This window comes from Geotrypetes seraphini, chromosome 6, assembly GCF_902459505.1.
Source record: "Geotrypetes seraphini chromosome 6, aGeoSer1.1, whole genome shotgun sequence".
NCBI lineage: Eukaryota > Metazoa > Chordata > Amphibia > Gymnophiona > Dermophiidae > Geotrypetes > Geotrypetes seraphini.
In genome coordinates this window covers 132,638,813-132,649,340 of record NC_047089.1, presented here as the reverse complement: position 1 = coordinate 132,649,340, position 10,528 = coordinate 132,638,813, and the positions used below count along the sequence as shown (strand labels likewise).

At 40.0% G+C, this 10,528-nt stretch overlaps 1 protein-coding gene across 1 annotated transcript; it reads left to right on the top strand.

Moving 5' to 3' along the window:
- The first annotated feature begins 376 nt into the window (after positions 1 to 376).
- LOC117363183 (heparan-sulfate 6-O-sulfotransferase 3-like) lies at positions 377 to 10,041 on the top strand. Its single transcript, XM_033950571.1, has 2 exons — positions 377 to 470; positions 8,882 to 10,041. Exons 1-2 carry the CDS (start codon positions 397 to 399, stop codon positions 9,588 to 9,590), a joined length of 783 nt encoding a protein of 260 aa, XP_033806462.1. The 5' UTR covers positions 377 to 396; the 3' UTR covers positions 9,591 to 10,041.
- Positions 10,042 to 10,528: the final 487 nt, after the last annotated feature.

The following is a 10,528-nucleotide window of genomic DNA, read 5'->3' as shown; positions in this document are numbered from 1 at the left end:
TGTGCTGCGATTAACTAGGCACCTGTCTGAGTGTTGGCCGTTACCCGGTTACCTTCTGGATGACTGCTAAGACCTAGATGTTCAATGCAAGGAGCTATGCATGCCCCAGCTTTGAATATCTAGTCCATTCAGCCCACAGACAGCATGTATTTTAATTTGAAAACACCAAAGATTTTTTGCTTCCCAATACTTAATTAGGTCTCTGCATGCTTTGCTTCTAATCTGATTTATGATACATGCAGAACATCATTATTGTAGCAGTATATGTCCACATTAATCATATCTATATTTTATGACATTCTTCTCTATTTTGTTTACTTTATGAAATTAGTTTTGTAAACTGCCTAGATCATTTATGGTATGTTTGGTGGTATAGCAAAATTTTATTAAAGGTAAATGTATCTCTTTTCTAGAAGTAAAAGCAGTGGTAGAAAGCAATATCATTTTGGAAACAGGTCCCATAAAGTCAGGTTAGTGGACAACTTCATTAGGGAAAAACATCTACACTTCTTCCTCCGTATTCACTGTGATAGGGGATTAACAGACCCATGAATACAGAAAAACCGCAAACAACTTATTCATATGTTATTTGCTGTTTTCTATTAAAAACTATTGTGAATATAGTGAAACCGTGAATAACATGGTGAGAGACCTGGCCTGTTCCAGAAGAAGAGGCAAAACACGGTGACGAAAGTGCTGGGAATCAGCGATTTCCTCTGTAAACACTTGAAATCAGCGATTTCTTTATGCAAGCTGATGTAATTTGGGGGGAGGAGCCAGCAAGCTAAAAAAACATGAATAAACAAAACCGCAAATATAGAGGGAGAAGTGTAGTTAGCTGCAAAAATTATTTCTACAATGGTTTTCATGTTTTAGGCAATGGCAGAAGTACTACAGCTAGCATTTTTTTCTGGAGGGCAGGGTAGGCCTCAAGGTAGAAACTTCTCCTTACCTAATAAGGAAAATCTGAATGGAGGGATGTCAGGCCAACCACAGCTCACCCAGCTGGATGGGACAATTTTTCCCAGAAAAGTCACCATTACCTATTAAGAGAGTTTGGGCCTGTTTCTCTTGGTTGGAGGCACCTTCTCTAATTGGGCTGTGACCATGCCAATTTTATGTATAATTCAGATGAATCCTAAAATAGTATAATGAGACACATTGATGGATGTAACTAGAAACTGCAGCCATGTGCTCATTGAACACTGGTGGGGGATGGGGGGGATGGGGGAGAGGTGTAGTTGCTAAGGTCCATTAAGAGAATAATGCATGATTTTGCCCCTTAACATTAAACTGCAAAATGATGTGTTGTTTTACCATAACACATTACTGCTGCATAATACTGACCGGCAAAGCAAATAACATATCAAACTCAACAAGGCACATTATTTGTGGAAAAATAATGCTAGCTGAAAGCTGGAATTTTTCCTGCCTGGAAGCATTGGGCTATTAACCTTTTCCTATCGTAATAAATTTTACGTTACGCTGGTTCCAATCGTAATTATTTTAACAAAGTTTTGTATTATTCACCATTATCATTTACGGCTATTGTAAACATAATATAAATAAGTCATAAGTCTGTAAATTCAAATATTTTGTGTTCCTGGCTCTTTATTAGTCCAGACAGACTGTTTATCCACGATGGCAACAACATTTTTAGAATGTCCCGTCAACCGGGACACACGATAGGAAAAGGTTAACACATGATGCTCTTGGATGCCACCTTAAAGGGGCTGGCATGGTTAAAATATAATCCTGATATCATCCTCCCTATCCCCAACTCCTTGCCTCCTAGACTACCACCTCACAAGAAAACACATTCCAAATACTCACCCCCCCATGTCCACACATCATAGACTATATCTGGACCCCTGACAAAGACCTCTACATCCCCCATAAACCTGAAGTTATCTCTGATGGTCTCTAGAATGTTCAAGGGAGGACCAGTCCCCAGTCATTTCTGCCTCTGCTAGCACTGTGTTTAGCACTGGTGTCTTTGACCCCTACCAATAGTCTTGTAATACTGACTTTTTAGGCAGCCTGTCCTCTTGTGGTAATACTGCAAGATTATAACTGTGGGTTGCAGATGCCATTTTGAACTAGTGACTCAGGGATCACTCCTGTTTTAGACCCTCTAAGCCCCAGGGATGACTTCATATATGCCCTGCAGAGAACATAATTATAGAGGTAACTGGGGCCAAGGAAGGGGTGGGGGGCTTTGTCAAGCATCCAAGAGGATCTGTAAGGATATAAGGGTAGGGATGGGGATGAGCATTTGGAATAGTTTACTGTGGGGGTTGGGAGATCTGGGTTTTGAGAGATATCTTCAGGGAGATGGAAGGGAGGGAGATGGTTATATTTTCTTCATACTGATACCTGAGAGCATCGGGTTGTATGTCAGTGGTCCAGTGCTCTCAGGGAGCAGAATAACGCAGTTTAAATTTATTGCAAGTTAGATTATTCTTCTATGAAAGTCATTAAACTGTAGTACTATGTTACCGCAAGTTTAAGACTTTCATAGTAAACTTAAGTTGCAATAAAATTTGAGATCTTAACTCAGCTTAATAACTTCACCTGTGAGTCCCCGTGTCATATTTAGGAAATACAAAGTAATGGTTTGAGGAGGAAGTAGGTGATCCAGGCCAATTGGCTAGACAGGATTATATACCCACTCACTGAAGCTGATATACAAAACAACACTGATCATATGGGTGGGTTGGTTTCAATTTCAGGCCAGCCAGGAATGCATTACTTCTGGTTGCTGAAATTGCTGAATGGCCGGAGTTCTTGCATCTTAATGAAAAAGTGGAAGAAAAAATTGCATAAAAAGCTGTTGCTTTCTATATAATTTGAACATCAAAGTCCTGATGCACAAAAATACAAGGTATTTGAAATAGGTAAGTTCCCTGCTTAAAATTATCCATATACAGTATGTTCAGTGGCAACACTTTCCTCTGCTGAATATAAAATTTCTAATTAATTATGATCAACCCATCGCTGAATGTTTACCTCTCTCTCTATATATATATTTTTTAAGCTATGTGTTTCTTTTTTTTAAAGCTAAGCCAATCTTTAATTAAATTATATTTGTCTCCGAAAAGCAAAAATGGAAAAATGATCAACGCCCTAAGAACACCTTTCTGACAATTTTATAAATGGGTTAAATTGTCATTTCCCAAAATAGGCTTCAAAATGTAGCTGCAAATTAGTTCATTAAACTATCCACAGTAGCTCACCAGTGATTGTTTTACATTAAAGATAATGTACTGTTTATCTCTTTCCAGTTACAAGAAACACCATTGCTACAAGACATTTTTTGATTACTAGTGATGGATGGGTATTAAAATTCTGCACTGAAACATTTTCTATATAGGTAATCAGTACACAAAATGTTTTGTGTGCTCAGACTAGGTTGTTGGTTTGATTTTTTGCTTAAAAGTTCACTAGTTAAGGAGAATGAAATAGGATGTAATTAAAATGATTGGTTTTTGATGTGGGTTATAATTTTTTTAAATCGATTTTAATCTGTAAGCCGTTTAAGTACGCTTTTGGAAGCAGACAGGATACTGAATATAACAAAAGGAAAGGAAATTGCATGAGAACATATAACTTTCCAGAAGAAAAAAAAAATGCTTATTTACTTAGAACTGTTGGCGCTACTGTTGGGAGTGGGGGGACTCCCCCTTCCCACCATTACAGAGGCACTGATTGGCTGAGGTACCTCGGGCTTCTCCCTAGGCCTAAGACCGCTATTGCACAACGGCGGCCGGGGGAGCAGGAGCAGGAGGACTTTCCTCCTGCTCCCGAAGATTGACCTAGGAGCAGGAGGGTCTGGGCACCCCTCCTGCTCCCAACTATTTTAAAGGTATGGGGAGGGAGGTGGGTGCAGGCAGGCCGGCCCAACCAGGGGTGGGCCGATCGGGGTGGGCTAGGGGATGGGAAGCCTACGGAGCAGGAGGTAATGAGCACCCCTCCTGCTCCCACCTTTTTGGTGCCGGGGTGGGTGGGCTGTGCTGGGAGAGGTAGAGAGGGGCGAGGGCCGTGCCGGGAGGGGGTCAAGGGCCATGCCATGCCGTGCCGTGCTGAGGAATGGTGAGTGCCATGCTGCAGCATCGGCATTATAATGTGGTTTTTTTAAAAATGTTTATGGCAGGAGGGAATTGGCATCCCTCCTGCTTGGGGGGGGGGGTGTTGGGGGGGTACATTTTTTTAACAGGCCTGCCTGTCTGTTATTAATTTTTTTTTATGGGGCAGATATTTTGCATGTGTAACACATGCAAAATATCTGTGCCATGGAAAAAATTAATAAAAAGACAGGCAGGTCTGTCAAAAAACCTGCAAACCTATCAGTAACTCAGTTACCAACAGGTCTGCAGCAATCAGGTTTGCCAATAGTAAAACCCGATTCGAAATAGCCAAGCAATTGTTAGTGAATCAATTGCCTGGCTATTTTGTAAGGGGTTTTGCTAATTTGCATGGGAGAGTCAGGATCAGATCACTACAGGCGTTAGTGAATGGGGTTGGAGGGAAATTTGATCGCAAAGGGCTTGCACACCGATCAGTACACAATCGGCCGTTTGGTGGAGGATGGGCAGGGGAGGGCTTCAATGGCTGGGAGGGTGTAGATGGGCTGGAGTAAGTCTTAACAGAGATTTTGGCAGTTGGAACCCAAGCACAGTACCAGGTAAAGGTTTGGATTCTTGCCCAGAAATAGCTAAGAAGAAAAATTACAAAAAATAAAATAAAATAAAAAAAATTTAAATTGAATCAGGTTAGGCAGACTGGATGGACCATTCGGGTCTTTATCTGCCGTCATCTACTATGTTACTATGTTAGTGAATCTAGCCCTTAATGGGGATTCTATAAATTGTCAAGCTGATGGTCAAAACCTAACGCTGTTGCTAAAGGCGATTAGCGCCAAAGTAGCACCAGCCTTAGCAAGTGCTGAGGCCCTGATTATAAATAGCGCCTAACTTCTAGGTGGCATTGAGTGCAATTGTCAATCATCCACTAGGTATCATTTAGAGAATTGCGCCTAGCGGTACCTAAGCAGTCTTAGATGCCAGTAGGGGTTGAAAGCGTAGGCACACTCCCATTTATGCCAGGGTTTTCTTGGCCTAAATAAGTGCACCTAAGTTAGGTGCCTACTGGTTAAACCATGCCCAGAATATAAGTGCTAGTATTCTATACAATTAATGCCATCGTACAAAGACATTTAAGGAAATTTAGAGACGCATGTAAGAGACGCACTTTTCAATGTAATTTAGAGACGCTTGTAAGAGACACAATTTTTGATGTAACTGGTCCAAAATATTGGAATGTGATCCCTTTGGCACTTAAAACATTAACTTCAGTTGATAAATTTAAGGAAAATGCAAAGACTTATCTTTTTTCTGATGCATATTCTCAGGTATAACGGGTAGCGCTATTGGCATCTGTGAAAACAGAAGGAATATCCCTAATGTATCCTCCTTTTTTTTTTTTTTTTTTGAAAAATTTTTGTATTTCCTTCCTTAAACCTTATATATGCATTATGTATGGATTGTTTTGTATATTGTATTGTTAAATTTTTTAATTACTATGTTTTTAGACTGTAAGCCGCCTTGAAGATTTTCCCAAGGGTGGGATAGAAAAATTAAAATAAACTTGGAAACTTGGCATGTACCTATATACCAGGTTTTGTTAGTATTCTATAATGGAAAACAAGTGCATACTTTCCTTTATAGAACCAGCTCCAATTAGGCACCCTCTAGGTGTTTATCTGTAGGTGCGCTGTTATAGAGTTTTGCCCTCTTAATGCATAGCATTGAGTGGGAATGGGCATGGATTCATGATGCTGTTAATGCAGAGTAACAAACAGGTAGGACAAACAACTGTAGGGATTTAACCCATAGACACTGGCAAGACATCCCCAGTGCAAGAAATCAGATATTTATTGGACAAGTACACGGGACAAACAGCACTTTTAATATTCTCTCACTTCCCCTGCTCTGTCTTAGATCCTTCACTCTGCTTTTGTGCCATTTCTGCATTAATTCCTGTATGTATTAGAGTCAAGCAAAAAAAATACATACTGTATTTTCATACCCCTGAAAAGACCTTTAATTTGCTGGAAAATAAAAACCTATTTTTACATTAAAAACACCTAGGAACAGAAATCTTTAACATAGGCATACTTTTACTAAGCTACAGTAAAAAGTGGCCATAGTGCCCCCTTGCACCGGTTTTTGTACTTTTGAAGAAGGTATTGCCTTCATAAACTAATCAAGAAATTTATTAAGTTACTGCAATAAAAAGATGCCATCTTATTTTCTTTTCTTTATTTTATTTCTGTTTATTACCTTGAATTATTCCAATAATTAGATATTTCTCTAGTCTAAAACCATTCACCCTTCCATTTGAAGCCAGTCAATTTTATATATATATATATATATATACAGTATATATATCAGTTAACATTTTGTTTCTTCAAGGGGAGTAATTTGCATTGCTTAATATTTTTTCTGAATTTCAAAATATGTGATTTACAAATCACAAAAGACTTAAGTTTTTTTTGTGGGGGGGGTTGTATATCGGCATAGAATGAATGAAAAGTCTGTTGGTGCTCCAGGTTCACAGTTTACTCTGCTAATCTCTATTACCTATTTTTGGATTTAGAAGGATTTAGGGCTCCTTTTACGAAGGTGCGCTAGCGGTTTTATCGCACGCACCGGATTAGCGCGCGGTAGCCAAAACTCTACCACCTGCTCACAAGGAGGCGGTAGCGGCTAGCGCGTGCAGCAATTTAGCACGCCTTTGTAAAAGGAGCCCTTAGTTTTAAAGCAGTGTTCTTCAACCACCGGTCCGTGGACCGGTGCCGGTCCACAGAAATTTCCTGCCAGTCCACAAGGCCAGCATGTGCATCAGGCCCAAAACAGTGTTCTTCAACCGCCGGTCCACGGTGTGATCAATGCGGCGTTATCTTCAAGCCAGCTCCATCTTCCTCACTGATTCAGTGCACAAAGCCACGGGCAGTGGCTTCTATGTGCGGCCTGAGCCTGAACCGGAAGCCTTCTCTCTGACATTGCAACGTCAGAGGGAAGGCTTCCAGATGAGGCATGGGGCATGCAAGGAGCCACTGCCCGCAGCTGTGTGCACTGCATCAGTGAGGAAGAGGGAGCCGGCCTGAAGATAATACCGGGGGCGGCATAAAATGGGCAGGCGGGAGCAGGCCAAAAGGTAAGGCATAGCATGGAGGGAGGGAGACAACAAAGGTAGGGGGGAATGATTTTATTTTTGAATTTAGTGATTGAATTATGTCAATTTTGAGAATTTACATCTGCTGTGTAGTTTAATTTTGTGGTTAACCATTATGTGTTGTTAATAAGATTATATTGTGTATCTGTGAAAAATGAATGGAAAAATAGTGTTACAATTAGTACTATTATGGGGGCGGGGTCTAGGGTGGAGATTTGGTAGAGATAGTCAGGGTCTGGCCCAGGACTTAGCCCAGTGTTCTTCAACCGCCAGTCCACGGACCGATGCCGGTCCACAGAATAATTCTTTTATTTCTGCCGGTCCATAGGTGTAAAAAGGTTGAAAAACACTGTTTTGAAGGAAACACCAGAGATCTGCCATATGTTTGGTCTGCATTCTTACATACCAGTATATGCTTATACTCACTGTGCTATTTGTCTGTGTGTGTATTTCTCTGTAATAGAGGTTTCCTACCAACACTAGAAATAATGCTGTCTGCCCACCTCCACAATGCCTAATTATTTCTCTGTTTCTCAGAAGAGCTCTTCCCTTGCCACAGTAACACACTACACAGTCCATAATTATTGGAGTTGTCTGAATCTAGCAGGGCACAGTGCTTCAGTTATATTATTTTTGGAATTAATTGCTTAACCAAAAGAAAAGAGGAAATGCTTAATGAATATTTTTAAATGAAAAATGGGCTTCTACATTTAGATATGTTGAGCTTTTCCACTTGTATAAAAATTCTAGTCAATTAAGTTAATGACAGTCATTTTCCATTTTTATTTTTATCAGTACTGTGTAAGTTGTATGTTTATAAAATGCTAGAGAAAAGATTCCTGACGGGAACACTGTATATCATAATGCTAAGTTTTGTCAAGTAATTTTTTGGTGTATTGTAATCTAGAAATAATGACCAGAAATTTAAAAAGTGAGACAATATATTACTACTACTACTTTCACATATACTTCAGACTAGTGTATATATAATTCAAATTTCTTTCTAAAGCATAGCTCCAGGGGGCCCCATCAGCCAGGAGGTCCTTCCCTTTCCCCTCCTCACCTTTTAAAATGCAAAGGGGTTGCCAGCACAGCAGTGACTTTCTGGTGCTGCCTGCGGCTTCCTCGTCACTGTTCCTCTTACATGGTCCACCCAAGCGGAAACAGGAAGTTGCATCAGATGGGGCAGACCACGGCAGAGGATCAGCACTGAGGAGGCTAGGAGCAGCACTAGAGAATCACTGCTATGCTGGTGACCCCCTTGCATTTTAAAAAGTGAGTGTGGGGCTTTGGACTGAGGAGGAGTGAAAGAAGGACATCTTGGCCTGGGATGGGGTGGGGCAAGTGAGCAGCTGATTTTAAAATGGAGAGATGCTAGATGGGATGGCATTTGGTGGGTAGAGAAATCAGGGGAGGGGGGCACGGAGGAGAGGAATTGAGAGGACTCTCTTTAATTTCTGCCCTGGGCCCCAGCATGTTTAACATTGGTCCTATTCTAAAGTGAAGTCGATACAGATAAAGTTTATAACAATGTAAAGCATTGCTTTTTCCAATGTATATACTTAGCATCAGTGTGAATAATGTGTTCACTGGTGAGGAAAAATAGAAAAATGAACTCTAAATACAACTTATTTTTTGATTTCAGAAACTTCTATTATATAACGATGCTAAGAGATCCAGTGTCACGTTACTTGAGTGAATGGAAACATGTCCAGAGAGGTGCAACATGGAAAGCCTCACTTCATGTTTGTGATGGAAGGAGTCCCACACCAGATGAGCTGCCCAACTGCTATCTTGGGGATGACTGGTCTGGAGTCAGCTTGCGCGAGTTCATGGACTGTGGCTATAACCTTGCTAACAACCGCCAGGTTCGCATGCTTGCGGACCTCAGCCTTGTTGGGTGTTATAATTTGACTTTTATGAATGAAAGTGAAAGGAATGAGATTCTTCTTCTGAGTGCCAAGAATAACTTGAAAAATATGGCCTTTTTTGGCCTCACAGAATTTCAGAGGAAAACCCAATACCTATTTGAGAAAACATTCAATTTGAAATTCATCTCTCCCTTTACTCAGTTCAATACTACACGAGCCTCTAATGTGGATATCGATGGATGGGCCCGTAAGCACATAGAGGAACTAAACTATCTGGACATGCAGTTGTATGAGTATGCTAAAGACCTCTTCTTACAGCGCTTTCAGTACACCAGACAGCAAGAGCATCACAAAAAGAGACAAAAGAGAAGGGAAGAGCGGCGGCTGTTGCGAGAACATAGAGTTCATCCAGGACACCAAGGAGAAGGCACATCAGAATTTACTGCCACTGAAGACTATAACAGTCAGGTGGCAAGGTGGTGACGTTCTCTTATACCAGGTCCAAAAATATACAAAGTAGTAATGACTGAACTGATTAAGACTAGTTGACATTTTGTGAAACTTACTTTTAACAATTAAGAAACAAAGGCATTAACAGCAAAGAAGGCCCAATTTTCCTTAAATTACTTTATGTCTTGAAAACATTGCTAGGATGGAACACAGCAAATAGAAACATTCATTTCTGTGCTTCTCAGATGTTTGAACCTAAGTCAGAATAATATTTCACCTACTTATTATTGTTATGTGCTATAAAGGTCATTCAGAAAGAACTTCTTTGGCTTTCTATGGACATTTGAGATATTCAGTTGGAGACACAAAATTAATCTATTCTCAGTTTGACAGGACTGGTGGAGAGGGGCTTCTTTGTCTAATATTCTCTTCTTTGCAACACGCTTGAAAGTTCATGATTTTAAAATTAAAATTTTTAAGATTGTCCCACAATGAAGAGGTTACTATGGTATATAAGTGAATTTGTTATGTTATGTAATGAAAACAAGATGAACGCAAAAGCTATTCACATTTTCAGCCCTCATCTATATCCCTGGTTAACAAAGCTAGTTCAAATTGTTATCATTCATTGTAGTTTCTTCTTTCAAATATATATATTGTTTTTGAAAAAGGAGAATGCTGTTTATTAAGGCCCCCTTTTGTCATGCCATGTTAGGGATTTTTATTGCTGACCGCAACGGTAAGAGCTCCGACGCTCATAAAATTCCTATGAGCATTAGAGCTTTTATTGCTGAAGCCAACGATAAAAAAACCCTAATGTGGCTTGATAAAAGGGGGCCTAAGTTAATGTTTATGGGGGAGAAAAAAAACAGTCAAAGGAGTTCTTAAGACTGAAGAAACTATTGACACAGCAATTTCTACATGTTGCCAAAACATGAAACAGTGAAAGGAAAAAAAAAAATAATAAATTG